This window comes from Mastomys coucha, unplaced genomic scaffold, assembly GCF_008632895.1.
Source record: "Mastomys coucha isolate ucsf_1 unplaced genomic scaffold, UCSF_Mcou_1 pScaffold23, whole genome shotgun sequence".
NCBI lineage: Eukaryota > Metazoa > Chordata > Mammalia > Rodentia > Muridae > Mastomys > Mastomys coucha.
The window spans coordinates 66,151,906-66,174,923 of record NW_022196906.1 but is presented as its reverse complement, the minus strand read 5'-3'; the positions used below and the strand labels follow the sequence as shown (position 1 = coordinate 66,174,923).

Sequence of the window (23,018 nt, the reverse complement as noted above, 5' to 3'; positions counted from 1 at the left end):
CACCCATTGTCATGCCCCCTCTACCCATGGTCACCCCCCACACACAGTCAGGACCCCCCTCCACACATGGTCAGGGCTCTCCTCCACTCCTGGTCAATGCTGTCTCATATAAAGTCTATATCCTGTCTACTTCATTCACCTGAATAAGGAAATAAATATGTCATAGATACTTCAATATGCTTCTCTCAAAGATAAACACTGCCTTTTAATATTGCCATAGTGCTTTTATCACGCCAAAAATTAATACTCATTTTAGCAATATTTTAAGGGGTAAAAATGAACTATAAGCATTTGCAAACCTACTAGCTCTTTTTTTCTGTGTTCTCTTGTTTTTTGACCTTGAGCATGTTGTTATTTTCTAAACACGATGGCCCCATCGACTGCTCTGGGACTTTTTGATTTCGTGTTGTGGTTGAGGCTCTGGGCTCCAGTCTGTCCTTCACTCTAAGAGAACAAAGGGCGTTTCCTTTGGCTAAACTGTATTCCAATGTTTGAGGTGATTCTCTAGTTCTCTTCTAGCTTCTGAAGCCCCACTCAGTAAATATTTGATGAGAGTCATAATCTGTCCGTCAGACAGATGGGGCGTGGACATCTTGGGACTGGTGGCCTCCAGGGAAGCAGGCCTCTTATCCTAAGGACACCCACAGTCACTCATGTGTGGCTGTCATCACGGGGAGAATGGGCATGAGGAGGACTAACAGTTCTGAGATGTTGAGGAAGTCACTCTAGAGGAAGAGACATCTCAGTCTAGCAGGATGGCAGAGGGAACAGTCTTGTGAATGGCATGAGGCAAAAAGGAGTTGGCAGAAGAACGGAAGGAGGGGCATGAGGATGGATGGAGAGGCGGGTGGGGAAGCGGAGAGGGGTGGGGAAGCGGAGAGGAGTCCTGTCTCTTCATGGTTCTAGCACATGAGGGCTGGGCTCTTGGCTTCCCTGCCCCCTTGAAACTCTGGGATGCCACACAGCCGTCTAAAGTCTCATTCCCTGATGATTCTTCGCTGGCTTGGAGGCAGTGTGTTTGGAGAAGGTCACATTTAGAAAGACAGAGACGGGAGCCTGTATGCTCGCCCCAGATAAACCAACATTTACACAGTAGAGCTGTGGGGACTAAAGGAAGTACCATGTAATAAAAATCACTGGGTGGCACATGTTTTCCTCCGTCTCTTTCTTCACACATGCCCTTCTGGCCTTTCCCTTTGTGGCCCAGCATCTTCCTTCAAGGAATGCCATGCTGCTATCCTCGAGCATCATGCTGCTAGTCCTGTTGTGACAGGCCCTTCCTCTGGAGGTCCTTTATTAAGATGATATTTTAATCATCTTTACTTTTACCTTCCACCTGAAAAGTGAAATAAAGGGGGCCTGGAGAGATGGCCTAATGGTTAAGGAGGTGTTCTGCTCTTGCAAGGGAACCTGAGCTCCCAGCCCAGCATCTACACAGGGTGGCTCCCGACTGCCTGCAATTGCAGCTCCAAGGGGATCTGACACCCTCTTTCAGGTTCTATGGACACCTGTGCTCACATGTACACATACCCCCTACAGAGATAAACACATATACAGATAATTACAAATAAACCTTTGATACTTTACTAACTTTTTGAGACTCACACAGTGTATCATGTTCACCCCTCCCCCTCCCCACCTCCACTTTACTCTCCACCCAACTGTTCTCCTTTATAAAAACAATCCAGTCCAGTTTGTACTGTCCAAATATTCTTGGGTGTGGGGCCTCCCCCAGGAGTGTGGTGGACCTATCACACCCTTAAAGAAAACTGGCTCTCAGCAGTTATCAAATGCTAATAGCTCTAGCCAGGGGCAAGACTTCATGTCCACTCCCAAAATAAATCTTTAAAAAAAAAAAAGTTTACATAAAAATGATTCAGCAACAACAACAGCAACAAGCCAAAATACAAAAGAACACAAAGGGAAAGATGGCGTCCTGTTGCCACTGAGAAAATTGTCACCAAAGGTTTGGATTTTATGTCCTTAGTAAAATTCTACACACATTCTTAAAACAAAATCAGGAATGTAAACTGTTTCCTTTTTTGCTCAGTGTATCTTAGGCATCTTTCAACTTACATAAATCCTTTTCTTTGTTAAGTTGGGGGCTCACTCTGTAGCCTAAACAGGCCTTGAACACACTGTGCAGCGCCTGTTTAGTCTCAAACTTATGGCAATCCCCCAGCCTCAGACTCCTGAGTTCTGGGATTGCAGACCTGACCCTGTTGGAGTATTGGCCTCATCTCCCAGGTGGTGGGATCCTCGAGTCAGGCCACCAGATCTCTGGGCTTGGCTGTTCCGTGTCTCAACAGAGGCTTGTATCCTCAGCAGCCTGTTTTTCAGGAACTGGGCGGGGCCCAAGGCTGGAAAAACAGCTTCTGTTTCCGGACTGTGGGGAGTTTCATTGGAGATTTTCCTTTCCCTAATTAGCGTGTTTAGCAAATTGGGGGATATCTGAATGCCAGTGTGTTACTACTCCACCAGGAACCATTTAGCAGCGCAGACCTTGAAACTGACAAACAAATGCCAAGGTTAGCAGCAGCTCCAGTGGGATCCGGGTGGCTGGGACACACGCACAAGCTCTTACCAGAAACCAAACACCAAGAGCCTCAGACCCTCATATCCCATCACTTCCTAAGTTTGTACAGAACAGTGAAAAACATTGTGTGTATTCCCTCCTTTCTTTAAAAGTCCTCATGATAAAAAATAATACTCAAACAAATAATACAGAAAACGGAGACCCGCCCCCTTTGTTCTCTGGCATCTACCTATTTCTCTGTCCTCTCCTCAGAGGTGGTCACTATTAACAATTTGTCATGAATCTTTCTGGTTTTTATTTGCTATTTTACAAACTTTGAATGAATTCAGCACTCGCTATTTGGTGGCAACAAATAGTTTAAAATAAAAATTACAAGTTTTGTATTTCTGAAGACCTGGGGAAAAAAATCTACAAAAAGGTAATTGAAAATGCTGGTACTGAGTCTGGTGTGGTAGTTAGTGCACACCTTTAATCCCAGCACTTGGGAAGCAGAATTGGGTGGCTTTCTATGAGTTTCAGGCCAGCCTGGTCTACATAGTGAGTTCCCGTTCAGCCAAAGCTATACAGTGAAACTTATCTCAAAAACAAAAACAAAGAAACAAAAAACAGAAGAGAAGAAGAAAGAAAAGAAAAGAGAAGAGAGTGGGGGAGGGAGAAGGTTAGGGTTAGGGTTAGGGTTGGTGGCGGAGGAGAGAGGCCTGAGGACAGAGGTCTGTGGTGTAAACTAGGCACCGGTGGGGAAGAAGCCACTTCTCTATGAAGTCTCAGGCTGGGTTTTGTTTTCTCTCTCTCTTTCTGCCTTTTTTTTTTCTTTTAAAAGATACTTCTTAAGAAAAAATACTTTGTTACATTTATTTCTTTATTCTTTGTGTTCCTGCATGGGTTCCCACTCATGGGCGAACCACAGTTCCCGTGAAGAGAGAGGGTCAGAAGACAGCTTGCGGGAGTCAGTTCTCTCCCCTGACCCTGTGGATGTCAAGGATCAAACTCAGGTCATTGGGCTTGGTGACAAGCACTTTTACTGGCTGAGCTATTTCACCCCCTCTATCCTCTCTTCCTTTTTAAAAATTTTCTTTGTCATTGTCCTTCATGTTTGAGGATGCTCACATCTAACAACCCATGGTATGAGGAGGTGTGCTTACCATCAACAAGATTGGCCTAAATGTGACTGTGTGGTCACGCATAAGCTCTTTGGGCCCTTTGAACTTCCATCTCCTTGGCTATGAAGTGGACAGGAAAACTCTGTGTTGCTGAATGGCTAACAAACATTAGATGTCTGAAGGCATTTTCTTGGTGGTCAAAGAATACTTTTTTTTTTCCTGCTTCCTGAAGCTTTCATCCTACAAAGCTGTGTTAGAGTCAGTCGGACATATTACTTTTGAATTGAAGTTTACTGGTGATTCAAGCTTTAACTGCTGGAATTAAAAACCAGCTAAGCAGAGTGGGAAGATTCTTTGGGGCTGTAGTCACACCACCTCTGCTTGGCTTTTCAGAAATATTTCACAAACGGACACAGCAGGTCATGTGGTACCCCCACCTGTTTCCCTTGGATCTTGGCTGCAGGGTTAGCCCTGCCCTCCTAGAACAGTTTCAGGTGTCAGTCAACTTCAACTTCCTGAAATTCAGGCCATGGTTAGTAAGGCAGCTAAAGCCGTCAGAGGAACTGGTAGAAGGCAGAAAACAGTGTCACACCTCAGTACAAGTTGTCATGACATCATTCCCGTGGCATTCTTTTTGAGAATGGTCGACCCCTTGGGAAAATGGGGTATGAAGGTTCTTACCCATGGGGATGGTGGGTCAAGACTTGTTAGAGATGGGCAATAGATGCTTTCTCCAGGATTTAGGCAACTCCAGCCCATGTCTAGGACAGTGGGACCAGCAGATGCCAGGCTGGAATTCCGTCCCCTTGTTTCTGCTGCTGGAGTACCCAGGCTGCTGCTGGGGTACCCAGGACTGATCAGAGCCTGCTTCATCATGCATGGGTGGCCATTATTATCGCTGTGTTAATGGCTCTTACATTGTTTTTCTCATTTCTTGCCTTCTCCCAGCCTCCAGAACTAAGCAATGGAGAATCTACCAGGAAGCTCCCTCAGGGTGTCGTCTATGGTGTGGTGCGAAGATCAGATCCCAATCAGCAGAAGGAAATGGTTGTGTATGGCTGGTCCACCAATCAGCTGAAAGAAGAGATGAATTACATCAAAGATGTGAGCTACTCAAGGATATTTTGTTTTCTGTTCTTTGAAGCAGATAGAAGGGTGGAGTCAGAAGCGTGGATGGGAATGTTAAGTAGGCATTTTGAAAAGTCTTATTTGAGATGGAAATGTTTCTCCATTTCTTTGTGGTGATGCTGAAGGTACAGGTATAATTTTTCAACTAGCTTCTCTTGGGTAGTTGTTACAGGCAGAGGGATCTTGAGACCCAGGGCTCCTGCTGGGTGTGGTGTGGAGGCTCTTGGGTGGTTTTGCATAAGATACTAGACACACATAATATATGTGTTTGGGCAACTGTATAAACGTAGGTGTTACTGGCTACCTGTAAGAGAACTCGCCAACTTAGAAAGAAATGTCTTCCTTGGAGATGAGCCTGGAGGTGGGGGGAGGGGTCTCCAGGCAGGGCACAACTGGGCTCGGGCTCTGGTTTTCAGTGTTTCTTTGGGCTTTTTTTCTTCGTCCTCAAGACTGGGTCTCTCTTACACAAGTGACAATGTTTGGAGAAAGAGAATAGGGTACCCACTTCTGGACAATTTTTAAAATTGCCCCTAACGTTGCCCTCCTGGCCAGGGATGGTCACACCCTATCCCACAACAATCACTGACAGGAAATGTAAGAGAACCTGGCAGGTTCATACCAATGATTTGGGTTAAAATGAATGTTGGGAAGTCAACCACAGCAGACAAGGTTCAGTCCGAGCCAATCAATGCAGACTCTTTATATTTAGAGTATTTCCTCTTGTCTTTTACATTGAGAGGGTTTGGGAGTATGTGAAAAAGAAAACAAGTGGCCACCCTTTCACCATTCACCCTGTCCTGTGGCCAGCATCCTGCATCATTTTCTTCAAATACTTTGATGGCTGCCGTTCTATTTCATTTTGTGCTACCCAGTGTCCCCTCCATCTACACTAACCTGACTGATGCTGTTGAGCTCAAATCCGACTAGTTAGATGAAAGAAAAATGAACTGTTTCGATACCCATGGTCCCTAAACACTGACCCAATGGCTCAGTGCTGGGGGAAGCAAGTATCAGTACTGGGCTGGAGAAGTCCCCCCCCCCAACCCCCAGGCCTGTGAGCTCGCTGATTCTGCATCTATATCATATCCAGGTTCCTTTTAGTGTGCCCTTTGTCCTCTGTAGGCCTCAGTTTATTCATTGATAGGTGAGCTCTCATCTCTGAGGTCAAAGCCTCTAGCTTTGTGAGCCTCATTTGGACTGGGACAAAGCCTCTAGCTTTGTGAGCCTCATTTGGATTGGGGCAGATGATGTGCAAAGCCACACTTTCTTAGCTATTATTGTATGAGCTTTGTTTTGTTTTGTTTTATTTTTAAATAACAAATGCATAAGCTAGAAGTAGATCATAAAGTGCCCATTGCACAAGCACAAGGACCCGAGAGTTCAGATTCCCAGCATCCATGTCAAAACTGTGTGGTTGCTGGCATCTGTAACTCTAGCACTGGTAGGGCAGGTGCAGGATGATCCCTTTAGCTCAGTGGCCAGCCATTGTAGCTGAATCGATGAACTCCAAGTTCTGTGAGAGTTCCTACCTCAAAACACAAGGTGGAGAATGATGAAGGGAGATAATTTAATATTAACTTTTGATCTTCACATATGTGCACACATATGCATGCACACCCATACACACATGTAACAACCCTCAAGAACAGGTCTATACATCACACACACATACATGCACATGTGCACATGAACATACACACATACACTCGTTATGTATTATAACCACTAGTCTTGAATACCCAGTTATGTGATCTCCCAAAGATTGTTTTTCAGTCATGCAAAATGTTGCATCCCGGATTGCTGAACAATGCAGGCCTTTCTGTCAAGAAAATACTTAGACCTTCATTTACATGCTCCATATAACGTGGGCTTACTTTAGAAGTAAACCTTCTAAGTAGAGCTCAGACTCCCAAATTGCCCAAGACAAACACAGCAGGTCCAGGCTGATCCTCAGCTATAAATGATATGCACTGAAATCACAGAACTGGTTCTGACCCAAAATTCCCAACCTCCACTATGATCTGCAATACAAAGTTAATTCCTAGGTCCCACCTTTAATAGCCGGTTTCAGATACAGCCCAGCCTGCTCATTCCTCAGTGTGTTTATGAGTTTGTTGCCCTTGATCCCTGATGGGAGACACCCAAGCCTTGTTGGTTTCCTACACAGTTCAGTGGCAGCAACACCCAGCTCAAGGTTCCACCCATTCACCCCTGGTGACAGATAGCCCACGAGCCAGCTAGGGTAGTAAAGTCATTCATTCCCTAGAGTGAAGGGTCATGCTTCCACCCTCATTTTCCCAATTGTTTGTGGCCAACAGAGACTATTAGAACTCATATGGGTAGGGCCTGGAGAGATGGCGTAGGGGCTAAGGGCTCCTGCTGTACAGGACCCAAATTTGATTCCCAGAACCTACCTATGTCAGACAGCTCACAAGTATCTATAACTCCAGTTCTAGGAGATCCTACATCTTCTTCTGGCTTCCACTGGTACTCGTACTTCACACACACATACACACACACACACACACACACACACTTAAAAATAAAAAAATCTTAAAAAAAAAACAAAAACCCACAAACATAAAAACCTCAACTGGGAACTCCTCTCGCCTCCTAATCTTTACCAATATCTATTCTAAAATAAAATGTACCTCAGTATTAGAGTTCTTGCCTGGCATGCGTGAGGCCTTGAGTTCAAATCCCTAGTACAAGAATGAGAAAACAAAACCTTGAAAGAAAAACAGGGTGTTTCTTAGACAAATAGACCCTCAGTATCAAGACTTCCAGTGTGGCTCCTGAATGTTTACACTCAAGCCAGACTGCTTCCCCTCAGCCATCTGGAAGCCCAATGGCTAGGAGTTTGCCTGGAGGAAGCTCCCTAAAGACTTCTTGATCTGTTGGAAGACTCCCAAAATCTTTACCAAACATCTAAGGACTCCAGAAGATGGGGAAACAGGGTTGTGTATCAGCTTCCCACTTAACACTCTTTTGATAGACACCCACAGTCCAGACTTGCACAGTGTTTGCATGAGCGGGGGTTTGAGGACCACTTTCCTCTTGGTTATACCGGGTGTGTGTTCTGTGGGTAATTACCAAGAAACTGACATCTGAATTTATGGCCCCTTCGGGCCTCACATTTTTTCCACCTCACATTCTAGACATTTAATTGCTTTTTGGCGTTGTGGGGTTGGGGGAGAGAAAAAAATTAGAGGTTGCTGCTTGCTTTGGAGTGTTTTCATCCTTAAAGCCATGTGTTTACAGTCGATTAGTTAAAAACTTCCTGCTTGTAGAGACATGTGATTGGAAGGGGTAAACTTTGTCTAAACAGGGTTTGAGGGTAATGAGTGAGTCTGAACAAAGTCAAGCAAGTGTCCTTATTGTTTGGATAACATAATATCTGTTAATCCTTATCCTCATATATGATACACATTATTGTTTTAATAGTTCCCATGTTTTTCTAACTATATGTTAAGAGCGATCTTGTCACTTAATTTGTTACATGTCTTATTCTTGAGGGTTTTTTTTTTCCTTGTGTGTGTGTGTCTTTCTCTTATTAATAAAGTTTCCAGCATCTTTCACAAATGCATTATAACTTGATTTCTAACTCACATCTTTGTGGCTACAGGTGAGGGCCACCTTGGAGAAAGTGAGGAAGCGGATGTATGGAGACTATGATGAGATGAGACAGAAGATCCAACAGCTCACCCAAGATCTGTCAGTGAGTACATGCCTCAGCACTCTGGTATCGCAGGACATTTTGCAGACCTACCAGTGGTTCAATAATGAATGGCGACATCTAATATAGTTTAAAACTTAAGCCTCTAGCTGGGGCAGTCTCCCAGCTACTGTCTAAACTTAACCTGACTATTCAAGCACTATGACCTGCCACGTGACTAACTCTACCTCTCTGCTCTAGTCTGTTTGTTCCTTCCAGTCCTCTTCAAATTTCCCAGAGTTGTTCTCTGCCTGGAAGTTCCGCCCCTGTACTTCCTGTACCAGCTATTGGCTGTCAGCTCTTTATTACAATCAATCAGCAGCAAGGCAACACCTGAACATCTCATAGATTGCCTAAGGCATTGAGGGCTGTTACAAGCTGGTGAGAGGCCATACAAATGACAGTACTAAAATCCTGCCAGCATTTAGCTCTCTGACTTCTACAGAATTAACAACTGAGAATACAGAGACACACCTTAATATAGTGTAAGGAAGGTCACCCTAACTCTGAGGCCATGAGATAATGGCAGAGCTTGTGGTCTGTGCTCAGTGGACTGGAAATGTTGGAATAGCTCGTGCTTTTTATGAATGGAGTCATACTTTAAAGGAACTGAGAAGACATCTTTTGAGTAACAGATTGAACTTTATTATTCAAAGGAAAATGTCTAATAATCTTTCTTACATTTGCATTATAAGAGTAGTACACACTCTTGACTACTGAGCCATCTCTGCAGCTCCTACCCAGACAAATTCTAGTTAATGGATTACTCTAAAAAAAAAAACAAAACAACAACAACAAAAAAAAACTACTCTTTTTTAAAAAATGAAGTCTTAGTCCAGGGTGGCCTCAAAGTTGCATGACCTTGAACTCCCTGTTCTCTTGTTTTCACCTCCCCAGTGAAGAGATTGTAGGTGTGCACCTCTATGCCTGCTTTATGCAGTGCTGAGGGTCAAACCCAGGGCCTTGTGTATGCTCTGACAACTGAACCACATTCCTGGCACTTAAATTCTATCCTTGAGAATTTATTACAACCTGCACATGCAAAAATGACTCATGGATGAACTAATGGTTGAACTTTTTAAAGATCATTTGAAATAGTTTTTAAAAGATGTAAATTAAAATGCACACCAAGAAAAAAAAAGTATATAGTTTTTTTTCTCTCCTGGCAGTTCTTCATTGACTATGCAAGCTCCCTGGCCCCACATGTTGGTTTATATTCTATAGTTTTACTGTAAAAATTACTTAATTAGATATGGATGCTCTCAGAAGATTTCCCCTTCCCTGGAGCCTGTGGGGTGTGGATTGGTTTGGAGTGACTGTCTTTTTCTCTCCAGGTTTCCCGTGCTCAGCAGGACTATCTAGACAGTCACATCCAAGCCCAGGCATCAGCCCTGGATAGCTTCAATGCCATGAACTCGGCGTTGGCATCGGACTCTGTTGGTTTACAGGTAACCCTTTGCTCCTTCTGAGCTGGAATTCTTCTCTTACAAGGCAGCCATGCTTAACCAGGAGTGGGGCCCATTTGAAGAAAAGTCACAGAATGCTCTGTGATCAGTCATGGTCCTTTAAGCACAGCCACAGGAAAGACAGTTTCTGGAAGGTGGGTAGGAAGTTGGAGGAAGTGTTTCTAGCTGAGTGTCTGTCGTGTACCCATGAGCTTCTGTCAGGCACCCATGAGCCTCTGTCAGGTGCCCCTGTCAGTGGGGTTTTAGGCTCAGCTCCAGGATGGAGATGTCTCCTGTTCCCTAGAGCCTCAGTGTGTATGTCTACACAATATATCAACTACCTTCTCCTTGTAACTCTGGTGCTTTGGGAAGCCCCACTTGGTTACAGAAAAGACATATTTATCCAAAGAAAGGAGTAACCTTTCACAAGAAGGAGCTCTCACAGCAAGCACATTTTCTTGATTTAGAAATAATTTTGCTTTGGAAAGAATCATGTGTTCCAGAGAATGAAGACATTTTTAGTAGACACACATTCTTAATTAAGACAAACTGCCAGAGATTGGCTCTGAGCTAACCATTAAAGGCCTTTCCATCTTTATGCTTCCAATGACACGGTCCCCTGACCAGCATGCAAGTTCTTTTGAAGATGTTCAAAGCAAGCCTCTGGTTTCAGTTTTCAAATACACAATCATTTCTGCCATCCTCCAGGTTTATTTGGCTTATCTTTTTATATCCTCTTAAAAATTCAGCCCGCTCATTTATAATCCTTCCTGGTCCTATGTAAATAGTTTTGTGGATAAGCAAACAGACCACCATACTGGGCTCCTCCACTTCCCATAGAACTTACTATTATTCTTCAGCCACAGATGATGGAGCCCCAGAGGCAACAAAGCTTGGTTGGCTTCCAGCAATGGGTGGGACAGGGCTGTGTTTGGGTTTGTCTGAGATGCCCATTTCTGGTTGGGCCACAGTCCCATGCTTTTCCTGGCTCCCTTTTGTGTATGCCAGCTTCCCCCTGGCCTTGGGCCAAGTCCCTGGTTTATTCGGGAGCCCTTTGTTCCCTTCCTCCTGTCAAGAAGGGAACTTGCCAAGGCTCTCTTTCCCTCCCTCTTAGGAACCATTTCACTCCCAGCCTACAGAGAGGGCTTTGCCCTACCTGAGTTTACACCTGCTGGTGTCTGCACTGTGTCTTTGGATTCTCTTTCCAGAAAACAGTATTTTTTAGGCAAATTCTTCTCATGTGCCATTTAGCTAACAATCTAGGCATTTACCTCCAGTAGGTCTCTCATTAGAGCAGTGTTAGCCCTAACCCAAGGATCCTTAGTCTCTTAGTTCCAGGCTACAAAAACAAACAAACAAACAAACAAACAAAACCAGGGACATGCAACTAGAAGATTACACCATTGGCCATATCTGAAGGTCACTGGCTTCTTAGTTGTGCAAGATTCCAGCCTCTGCCACTCGTCCTTTCTACTTGTTTGTTATTGATAGAGACCAGACTCTTGGCTTTATTTCATAGAAAAACAGAGCTGGACAGACTGTGGGTAAACTGAGACCAGCAGAGATCAATGACCTGACATTAAGTGTCTAGCTAGTGGCAGAGACAGGATTAGACAAATCTGGTCTCCTAAGTGTGCATCCATTTTCTTCTAGAAGGACTTAGGCATTAGGATAAATGTCTTCCGAAATTCCTGGAAGCTTCTGATGGCTTCAGCGTTTCCTTTGATACCTTCTTCCCTCCACTGACAGTTTCTAAAGTGATTCAAGTGGATTTAGGATGGAGAGGTATATTGTCCTGTGAAGGATGGAGAATCTTCAGAGGCCATTCATCTATCAGAGAGGACAGAGGAAATACACACTCTATCTGGCACCAGGTTCTGAGTCTTGCAATCTGATGCAGTAGATAATGCCTGTACCCCAGTGTCCAGTGGTGAGAGTCTGGGGATTATGGGAATTATTTCTCTCTAATTAGTTAGGTAGAGATGGAAGTAATAAACAGCAGCATTATTAACTTACTTAGCTCTGCCCACCTGGGTGTTCAGGAGCTGCAGACAGTCAACATCATCTTCCCTTTCCCCCAGACAGGTTCTCATGAAGCTGAGGCTAGCTTCAGACTCACTGTGTAGCCCAGGATGACCTTGAATTTGATCTTCCTGACTACTTAAATAAGCCACCACAAGTCATGTATGTGGGGGCATGGAACCCTGGGCTGTGTGCTTGCTGGGTTCCCTAGTTTGCTGTCTGCTGCTGTTATACTACATCCTAAGCAAAAGCAACTTGGGGGAGGAAAGGCAATGAGTTTATTTGGCTTGTACTTCCACATCACAGTTCAAAAGAAGTCAGGGCAGGAACTTAAACAGGGCAGGAACCTGGAGGCAGGAGCTGATGCAGAGGCCATGGAGAGACACTGCTTACTGGCTTGCTCAGCTTGCTTTCTTCTAGAACTCAGGACTACCTGCCCAAGGGCAGCACAGCCCACAGTGAGCTGGGTGTCCTCTCAATTATCAGATGAGGAAAATTCCCCACGGGTTTGCCCACCCACTAATCTCTCTCATGGAGGCATTTTTCTCAACGGAGGTTCCCCCTTTCCAGAGGACTCTGACTTGTGTCAAGTTGACTAACCAGCATACTAGCTAAGCACTCTACCATCTGAGCCACATCCCCAGACCCTTCACAGGCTTCTGACACTTGTCAGGCAACATTGTTGAGCTTTATCTTTATTCTAGAAAATACTTTGGTTTTACTTCATTATAAAAATGTGAGAACGTTAGAAAAACAATAAAATAAAATAAATCTCAGTTCTGTTATGTAGCAAAGGCTACCATGGACTTGAATTTATGAATGGGATTGGCCTGTGTTTACTACTTTACACCTGCTCTCCTCATGATATCATTATGAGCATTCATTTTCCCTGGGAAAGATTCCATTCAATTCATCTTCCCATCCTAAGCAGCGGGTGGTCTAATAGTCCACAGCTGTTGGGGATGTAGGAAAAGCTGTGGTCCATTTAACCATAGTGGGATAGGCCTCAGCCACTGTGGGGAATCCCTGGACCCCCACCTGAGCGCTGCTATAGCATGAGACAAAATGGGGTACTGCTGTGTATGTTCTCACACCCCTAGATCTTTGTTTTTAATTTTCACCCAAATAGAAAACCCTTGTGGACGTGACTTTGGAAAATAGCAACATCAAGGATCAGATCAGGCATTTGCAGCAGACCTATGAAGCATCCATGGACAAGCTTCGAGAGAAGCAGAGGCAATTAGAGGCTGCTCAAATGGAAAACCAGCTGCTAAAGATGAGGGTAAGGCAGTCGACCTTCCCCACTGACCTCTCTCTTCTTTCTACTCTTCAGTTCTTCATCTCCGTTTCCCTATTCTCTTTCTCATCAGAGTTTCTTACAGGCATGGTCTGAAGGTGTAGAGGAGGAGGTATCTGTTCAGAGTTCCCCGCCTAGAGTTGGGGTACTGCACAAACACTCCTTTGGAGCATGCCTTTCGAACTACATGGCTAACTACAGTGGCCTCAAGGCGTTCTTAGAAGCACCAGAAGCACCATGACAGTGTGGTTATGTTATTGGGCAGGCCAATGGGATGCTCCCTGGGATATACCCAGGAGCTTTGAAAGGCTCTCCCTTCACTCTGTGTATGCTCTTTAAAGTTCCAAGGACTGCTCCTGCCCTACATGTGCACACATCCCACAAAGTTCTGGGCTGCATGCATGCCTAAGCTAGACTTCTAAAACTTTGAAGTCTAGTGGGCCCTCCACAAGTGGGTCTTTTTTTTTTTTAAAGCACCTAGTTCATAAAGGTTTCCATATGACATTTCCATGCACATATCACACATGTATCAAATGATCATATCTGTGCCCTCAGAGCTCTTTCTATCCCTGCCCCCAGCACTCATGGATCAACTTCCTTGTTCCAGTTCATCTTCCTTTGGCTTTATGCCTTGTGTATGTGAGTGTAATTAGGTTTACTTGCAGGAGTATGGGTGAGAGATTATTCATGGGAGCACAAGCAACCAACAACTACACCACTGGAGAAAAATGTCTCTCTTTACCAGCTGCCATTGGCTGCCTACAAGAAAGGGTGTGGCTTCATAGGCCCTCCCTCCGAGACTGTGGTTTTCAAATTGTGTTCTGCACAGCCTTAAGCTATTCTGTAGATCATGTATAGCTTATCACCTAAACTTTTGTGTATCTGTTTACCCCATAAGCACTTATTAGGCACCTACTGTTTGGGTCTGTCCTGTGTGTTCCTTTTTTCTCTGGGGTGGTATGTCATCAGGCACGACAAGGTAGCCTGAAAGTCCAGATCCCTCTTGTCCAGCCTACAATGGCCTGTTTTGGAAATTCATGCTGAATTTGTTCCTGACCATTAGAGCTCAAAAGGTTTTTCTTCACTCTCCCCTTTATCTTCTTTCTTTCTCTCCTTTCTTTCTTTCTTTCTTTCTTCCTTCCTTTCTTTCTTTCTTTCTTTCTTTCTTTCTTTCTTTCTTTCTTTCTTTTGTTTTATTGTTTTGTTTTTATGAGACAGGTTTCTCTATGTAGCCCTGTCTGTCCTGGAACTCACTCTGTAGACCAGGCTGGCCTCGAACTCAGAAATTTACCTGCCTCTGCCTCCCAAGTGCTAGGATTAAAGGCGTGCGCCACCACTGCCTGGCTTCCCCTTTATTTTTCAAATCCTTCAAATTAAAACATGAAAGAAGTTCTAGGGACGCAAGGGGGCTCGTGTGACTGGAGTGCAGCATGAACAGGCTTTGGGCAGAGCCCTTCTTCCCTGGCACCTGTGCAGCAGCAATGATGTGAGGGGTGGACCTGGGTTCTAAGTTCATGATAACCTTTACTCAGGAATTTCCATCCTGAGTACTTGCCCAGTGATGAGCATCCAAGTGCATCAAGAGGGACTTATCGCATCTCCCTTTCTTGGAGGGTGAGGCAATTGCAAGCTCAGGTGTCTTAGATGAGCAGAAGCCAGGGAGGAGGGATGAGGGCACACCCACAGCATCATCATCATCATCATCATCATCATCATCATCATCATCATCATCATCAGCAGCAGCAGCAGCAGCAGCAGCAGCAGCAGCAGCAGCAGCAGCAGCAGCAGCAGCGGGTCAGTGGTATGAGATCCTTACCGAACACCAGAAAGGAGACACCATCTCTGGAGACCCACCCCACCCACCCCAGCTCCAAAGATTCTCTCAAGCCGCACAAGCTCCAACTGGCCACTAAAGGCTCCCAGCCCAGTGGACACACTAGGCCAAGATGCTTTCAAAGACAACAGTTTGGAAAGCATGCAGTGTGGGAAAGATGAGCGCAGATTTTTTTTTTTTTATTTGTGTTTAACAAGGCCCTGACTTAGAGATGCGGTTGTTCAGTCCCATGAACAAGATTGATTGGAGAAGCTTTCTTTAAAATAATTAAGCTGTGCATATATGCGCACGTATGTTACATTTGGGTATAAATCAGAGGTCAACTTCAGGTGTGGTTGTTCAGGAGCTGTCCAACTTATCTTCGGAGACATAGTCTCTCACTGGATCCCAGGGCTTGCTGGTTATAGCTGGCTGGGCCGTGAGCCCCAGGGATCAGCTGACTGTCTCTAATTACTACTCAGTGCTGGGAGTTACAAGTATGTGCCACCACAAGCTGCTCTTTCCTTTCCCTTCCCTCCCCTTCTTTCTTTCTCCCTTTTTTTTTTTTTTTGCATGAGTTCTGGAAAAAAACAAAACAAAACAAAACTTTACCAACTGAGACCATCTCCCCAGCACTAAGTGGCCTTCTGAAAAATTAATCCTCTGAAACACCTTCTCTCAATCATCCTAAATAACTTAGTGTACACTGCCATCTTTCATTAGTGTGTGCTCGCCTCTCTCTCTCTTTCTCCCTCTCCCTCCCTCTCTCTCTTCCTCCCTCTCATTCTCTCCCTCTCTCTCTCTGTCTCCCTCTTCCCCTCTCCCCCTCTCTCTGTGCCCTCCTGCCTGCTGCTTCTCTCTACTGCAGGCCCCTGGGGGTCATGCTCTGTGTGTAGAGATGCTAGAGGGGCAAGGTACAGGCTGCAGTTCTGCAATGAAATTCTTCGCAGGTGGAGTCATCCCAAGAAGCCAATGCCGAGGTGATGCGGGAGATGTCGAGAAAGCTGTACAGCCAGTATGAGGAGAAACTGCAGGAGGCACAGCGCAAGCACAGTGCAGAGAAGGAGGTGCTCCTGGTGCGTGTGTGCTGCCTAAAACAGAATACACAATACACGGACAGGTTTAGTTGGAAGGTTTTGACCTTGAAGGAAGTCATGAGGGTGCATGTGAAAAGGAGGCAGGGGATTCATTCATTCACGTTTATGCCGTGGGTGTTCTATGCATGTGTGCACTGTGTACATAGGTGCCCTGGCTCATGTGTGCCCTTATGGAGGTGAGAAGTTGGTACTGGTATTGTGCCTCTGCCATTCTCCACCTTCTTTATTATTTATTAATTTTGAAATGGAGTCTTTCACTGAACCTGGAGTTTGCCATGTAGTCTAGGCTGCTGGTCAGCAATTTCCCAGGATTCCCCAGCCCTTTAGCTGTGTGACCCCTTCCACAGTGCCACAGGGTCACAGGCATGCACTTTCATGCCCAGCTTTTATTTGCATGCTGGGGATCTGAAGTTAGGTCCTCATGCTTGCACAGAAAGCTCTTCCCCCACGGAGCTATCTCCGTGGCCCAGGAAATTTATTTGATTGTTCATCTGCTCCCATTTTTTCCTCCTTCTGGAATAACCCAATGTCTCTGTCTCAAAACACACATTTCTCCAGCTAATAGAACCATTCACCAGCATCCACGTGGATCCTGTGTTTATTTGCTCCATTTGTTTGTCCTTCTGAAACCTCCCACTTCCCCATCCTGGATAATACCATCCCTCCCCACTCACCTCAAAAGCTCCACCCTCCCCATCCCGAACTCTGTTATTCCCACAAATAGAAAGCCTTCTGTCTTCCTCTTCCTGGCTGTGGGATTGCACTGTGCTTCTGTCTAGAGGTGGGCTGAAGGCATGGCCTCACTCAGACAACACACATTCTTTGAAAGAGTCCCTGTCCCTGTCCCTGTTTCCCCACCCCCACCTTGCAACTGTGTCTGGTTTATCTGTGTCCTTGGAGGTCTAATCAAAACAAAGGTCTTTGTTTTTTTTCCATAAGAGTAAGTTAGCGGATTGCATTGTGGGAGGAAGATCTGGGAATTCATTCTACTTCAGTTGTATGTTGGCCCACACAGTGACACTTGGAACATTTGTGTAGTGTTTTTCTTAACCCTTCACAAGTTGTTTTGTTTCTTTTTTCCAAAGCTTTCAGGAGAGATAGTTACTAGACCCATTGAAAGGCCACACAAGGGTCCAGTGAGATTGCTTAGCTCAGTGGTTCTCAACCTGTAGGCCGTGATCTCCTTGGGGGTTGAGCATCCCTTTTGCAGAGGTCACATATCAGATATCCTGCATATCAGATATTTATATTATGAGTCATAACATAGCAAAATTATCGTTATAAATAATGAAGATAATTTTATAGTTGGGGGTCACCACAACACAAGGAACTGTATTAAAGCGTCAGAGCATTAGGAAGGTTGAGAGCCCTAGCAAATAAAGATGCTTACTGCCAAGATGCTAAGCTGAGCTTGGTCCCAAAGCCCACGTGGTGGAAGAAGAGAACAGAACACTTGAAGCTACCCTCTCACCTCCACTCTCCTGACCACACATGTGTGCACCCGTGACATCCGTATCCCCTCGACACACAAAATAAAATGAATGTAAAATAAAGTTAAAGAAGAATAGCTACATGATGTACGCTGCTCAGAGGTGAAACCAGACTTATGACAGTTGAGTTCACTCTGTGTGAGACACACAGGTCCCAGGGTCATGCTTTCCCATGGAGATCATGACCCAGTGAAGCTCTGTCTGGACTTAAGTGAGTCGCCTGGGTATTTAGGTGGTGCTGAGGAGAGTGTGTGCCCTGTTGCAGGAAGAAACTAATAGCTTTCTGAAGGCCATCGAAGAGGCCAATAAGAAGATGGAGGCAGCCGAGCTCAGCCTGGAGGAGAAAGACCAGAGGATCGGGGAGCTGGACAGGCTGATTGAACGCATGGAGAAGGTAATCCACAAAGCCTGGGCCTGCTGCCCACCTGTCTGGTCCCCTGGCCCCACGGTTTGCTTGAAGCCTCAATGCTGACTCTTGTCAGCTACCCTCCCAGTTTGCGGTGAATTGCATCCTGTAAGGTGGCACAGTGTGGAGCTGAGGGAAGTTCTGGTCTTCCCCTCTGGTAACTCTTTGCTGTTTCTGTAGTGCTGGCAATGGAGCCTTGTGTGTGTTAGGCAAGCCATCAGCTACCAAGCCCGTCACAGTTATTTTGATACATTTTAAAAAGTCACATGTAAAATTCTTTCTGCAAATTAATATTGCAGCAGCTAGCTTTGTGGGCGCCCCAGGTGTGCTCTTTATTTAACCCGATGAGGCAATGTGCTTAGAGGTTCCGTCAGCACCCCACCCCTCGTGTTTCTGGGGCACGTGTCTGGGGCAGGTTGACTTTTGCATGGCACACCTGGTACCTGAATGAGGTGTGGAGGCAAACTCTTCTGTGTGTGGTAAACAGGCTGACAATGGGGTGGGGGCTTACGGAGTTGACAAGCCAGTCTAGAGGCAGGAGCAGAAATGACGCCGGAAGGGGAAGAGAAAAGACAGGAAGAAGGAGAGGAGGAGAGAGCATGGTGACATTGAGCAGCTGACAGCTGACTTCTAGGTAGGACCAAAGCTGGAGTCTAGTGTCTGGGTAACAGATCTCTAGCTACACTGTGACTGCAGATAGCACTGACCCACCACTGACATGATGTCATTGACACCCAGTACCAGGCTCTGCATACCGGAAACCTCCAACCTACTAATGGAGCGAGGTCCTATCTGAGCCTCAGATAGATCTGAGGGTGAGCTCTGACAGTTCGCCACCTGCTCCCCATCCAGGCCTTCATGTCTCTGGACCTACCTTTGCAGGCAGGGCTCCGCAAATGTTTTCTAAGGGATTTTACTATACTAATATCTATAATGTTTGTCTAGTGAGATTTTAGTGATGACCTTTATTAGCAGCTCCATTAAATGTTAATAAGTTAAATAAATGTTAAATTAAACTTAAGTTTACACACACACACATTTATATATTCAGCAAAGTATATGCAGCATATAGCTTGACACACATCTTTCTTATTGCTACTGAAATAAATTGCCAAAAAGTAGCTTTCTGTAAATGTGAATTTATTGTTTTCAGTTCTGGAGGTGAGAGGTCCCACTCTGGTGTCAGAGTCAGCCATGTGTCGTCTTAGCACCCCAACTTTAACCGTATTGTTTCCTCTAGCTTGATCCATGAGACTCTGCAGATCATGAGCCATGTTTTCAAAGCTCCTCTCTCTGTGTGGAATGGTGTGTTTATGAGGGACTAGGACCTGGACTTCTTTGTGTTGGGGGGATCATTGTGTTGGCCACTGAGGCCAGCATATATGTTTTATAAGTGATTATTCAGCATATATGTTTTACAAGTGATTATTCCTGTGTAAACACACCTGGGTTGGTCCATAAACCATTACCAGAATTTCAGAGCCTCTTTGCTAGATGGTTTTGAAAACAATCAGGATTCACAAATGCCATGGGCCACTGATTTATGACATAGATTATCATTATTTAGAACTATAAGTTTTCATAAGACTGTGATCCTGGGCTGGCACTCATGTGGTTTGACTAGAGTGTTTTGTTTTGTTTTTTTTTTCAAATCTATAAATATGTCTATGCATTGGGCCCCTCTGAGTTTTGAGCTCTGGTCTAGTGGATGTGTGAAACCCAGGGAGTGGTGTACAGACTTGGACAGCTGGATGTGCCTGGTGTTCATCCTCTTTCTAGCTTCATCTGGATCCATTGATTATGTCTGTTTTAGGAACGGCATCAACTCCAGCTCCAGCTCCTGGAGCATGAGACAGAACTGTCAGGGGAGATGGCAGATTCTGACAAGAACAGGTGAGGCAAGCTGACCTTGGACTCAGAGGTGGATATACATACTGGTTGTGTGTGTGTGTGTGTGTGTGTGTGTGTGTGTGTGTATGTGTGTGTTTGTGTTGTTTCACTGGTGTGTTCTTGGAAGATGTCTGGTGTCCTTCTCTTATCACTTTCTACCTCGTTCTCTTGATCCAGGGTCTCTTGCTGAATCTGAAGCAAGGCTGGCAGCAAGCAAAGCCCAGTTGTCTTTCTGTCTCCCCTCCCCCAACACCCACAGCTATGCCTAAGTTTTTATATGAGTGTTGGGGATTTGAATTCGGGTCTTCATGCTTGCCCAATAAGTTTTCTTACCTGTACTGAGCCATCTCCCCAACCCAGTATGCACTGTTTCTAATAGCTCATTTGACTCCTGTGTTTTCATTTGCATGGTTCTCACTTAGTACAAACCTATATATAAGTGTGGCATTGGCTGAGAGACCCAGTATGGCTCCCGTTCTTTTGGGAGCTTGCAGCCGTGTCTTACTGCTGGCTGTTAGTTCCACAGGGCACATCAAAAGAGAGCCACAGGCACAGAAGTCCCATCTGTATGTGCCCAGAACCCTGAGTGCACAGGATGCACCTTGTTAATGAGATAACTCATCAGCTGTGACTGATACAGTTTGTCCTGGAAACTAATTTTAAATTGTTACTTGTTTCCATAACCTTGTATTGACCTTTGGTCATGAGCTCCTGTGGGTGGAAATTACAGGAGTCATACATGGTTTTCTAGAAATCATGACTTTCTAAAATCAACATGGTTTTCTAGAAATCAAAAGGCTGAGAGGAAGGAAAGCAAAGCTGTGCTGATTGGAGCCCTTGGGCAAGTCACCTGACCCCCAAGGCTCTTTGTCTGCGGGATGGAAACTTTTTCTAAATGAGGAATAGTTATGTTGACCCGATGTCCATCCCTTTGATTCACATTGTGAGGGAACTTTGACCTACTGCCTGCTACATAGTATGTGCTGGAAAAAAAATCTGTTTTCCTCTATTTTGAATACTGATTGATTGATTGATTGATTGACTGATTGTGAAGGTATGTATATGTGTTACAGATGTTCATGGCATGAGTGTGGAGGTCAGAAGACAACTTTCACGAATTCTTTCTTTTCAGCATGTGGGTCATGTGGGGAATCAAACTCAGGTCTCCACGCTTGGCAGCAGCCACCCTCACCCGCCGAGCCGTCTCGCTGGCTCTTCTCCTGGAACTTAAGAGTTTTCGAAGTTGTTGGGGTCCTCACTAGTTTCTTGAGGGACCTAGTATTGCTGGGAAATGGGACACAGACACTGAACATTTCTTCCAGTGTTCGGCTCTCATGATACATAGAACACAGCTATCTGACAGCTCCTTTGGTTAGTTTGAGCTGAGCAAAGACAGAATAATGCCTGTTTTAAAAAAGCTCAGAAATGTTCTGGGGTGCAGGGTGGCGGTGCAGTGAAGGGCTCTCCATGTATGTATGCTTTGATTGTTCAGGCAATGACAGCCATGTGTGTAGGCTCTTCTGGATTCTATCCTTGATTTTAGGGGCTTCCTGTGTTCTTAGATTCTCCTTCTCTCACCCCCCCCAATTAAGGTCACTGACTACATGTTCCGGTCTGTGTTAACCCCCAAGCAGAAAACCTCTCAAACTTCTCAGTGGAGAAAAACCTTCTCATTCTGCCCTTGAAAAGTACAGGCCTGTTATTATACAGAGTGAAACTCAAGAAGGGGCCTGAAGGGAGGTGCTCTTTCTAGGGTGATATGGATCTCGGATGAATCCCTAGAGTCCACAGGAGAAGAGTGCGTGCCTTGGGATTGAGCTCTTGTTCTTGAAATGCTTTAATGAAATGCTGTGGCGTTCTCTGCTGCGGTAGTCTCTGTGGTAGTGGCTGTTTCCAGGCAGGGCTCAGAGCTTGCTTTTCTTTCTTAGGTACCAGCAGCTGGAGGAGGCATCAGCCAGCCTCCGAGAGCGGATCAGACACCTGGATGACATGGTGCATTGCCAGCAGAAGAAAGTCAAGCAGATGGTTGAGGAGGTGAGCTCTGGAGAAGCCTGGGGCGCAGGACAGCTTACTGTCATGGGGAAAGATACCACACATGACTTTGCCCAGGCCACTGTCACCATAGTCCAAAGGGACAGACATTTCTTGTATGGTGTGTGGACCAATGATTGTTCCCCTCGAAAAAGGGTTTTTTCTAGACCAAAGTGTTGGTCAAGTGCAATTCATAGTGCACACACTCTCCAGGCATGGTGGCCTCAGGGGACAAAAGGTGTCAGAAGGTGACCTTGGCCCAGGCTTCCCTCCAAACCTGCCCTCATCTCGTACCAGCCACTGTGCCTTTCTCTGGGTGCACTCGTCTCTTCTGCCCCTTTCCCATGATGCTCTGCTCCCTGTGTCCTCTCCCCTTCCTCTCGTCTCTCACTCTGTTTCTCCTCTGTCTTTTCTCTTTTTGACATCCTTTCTCTCCTCAACTGTGTGTGTAATATGAAAAGTTATATGTTTAGTCTGCTGGGAAGCTTATCGTTCTATTATTTTTCTTAATGAGAAGAAAAGCAGGTAGGTTGGACATTGGCTTCTCTAAGATGAGAAAGAATGATTTCCCTTGGCTCAGTGTACTCCGCCTCCCTTTCTGGTGATACTCAGTAGAAAATCCATGTGTGTGGAAAATCCACAGCTGGCCATTTGTCCTTGTAGGTGTTTCTTAGTTTCTTAATTTAAAAAATTGAGAGACAAAAATCAAATAAAAAAATCCAAGAGAGAAATAACAGTAGTAAAAGGGTTATAAATATCTAGGATCTAATTCTCTAGCTTGAAAAATAAAGTCCAATGAATTAAAAGTTTGGTTGCCAGGAAAAAAACTATTTCCCCTTATTTAATCACTACTTTAAAATGTGTCCATTTTGTGTATGTCTGTGTATGTGTGTGTGCTCATGTCCATGCCTGTTCCATGTGTGTGTGCATAAGTGTGGAGGCCTGGAGACACCTTAGCCCCTTTGCCTCAGGTGTCCTCTACCGTATGTGTGTATGTGTGTGCTCATGTACATGCCTATTCCATGTGTGTGTGCATGAGTGTGGAGGC

At 45.1% G+C, this 23,018-nt stretch overlaps 1 protein-coding gene across 2 annotated transcripts in view; it reads left to right on the top strand.

Annotated features, from left to right (window-relative positions):
- Positions 1-23,018, top strand: part of Myzap (myocardial zonula adherens protein) — an 89,743-nt gene that overhangs the window by 24,892 nt on the left and 41,833 nt on the right. For both annotated transcript variants that reach the window (XM_031343879.1, XM_031343880.1), the window contains exons 3-10: positions 4,585-4,740; positions 8,390-8,482; positions 9,814-9,927; positions 13,076-13,228; positions 16,007-16,132; positions 17,909-18,037; positions 19,863-19,942; positions 21,868-21,973. In XM_031343879.1, the coding sequence (XP_031199739.1) occupies positions 4,585-4,740; positions 8,390-8,482; positions 9,814-9,927; positions 13,076-13,228; positions 16,007-16,132; positions 17,909-18,037; positions 19,863-19,942; positions 21,868-21,973 (957 nt within the window). The remainder of the gene's footprint in view (positions 1-4,584; positions 4,741-8,389; positions 8,483-9,813; positions 9,928-13,075; positions 13,229-16,006; positions 16,133-17,908; positions 18,038-19,862; positions 19,943-21,867; positions 21,974-23,018) is intronic.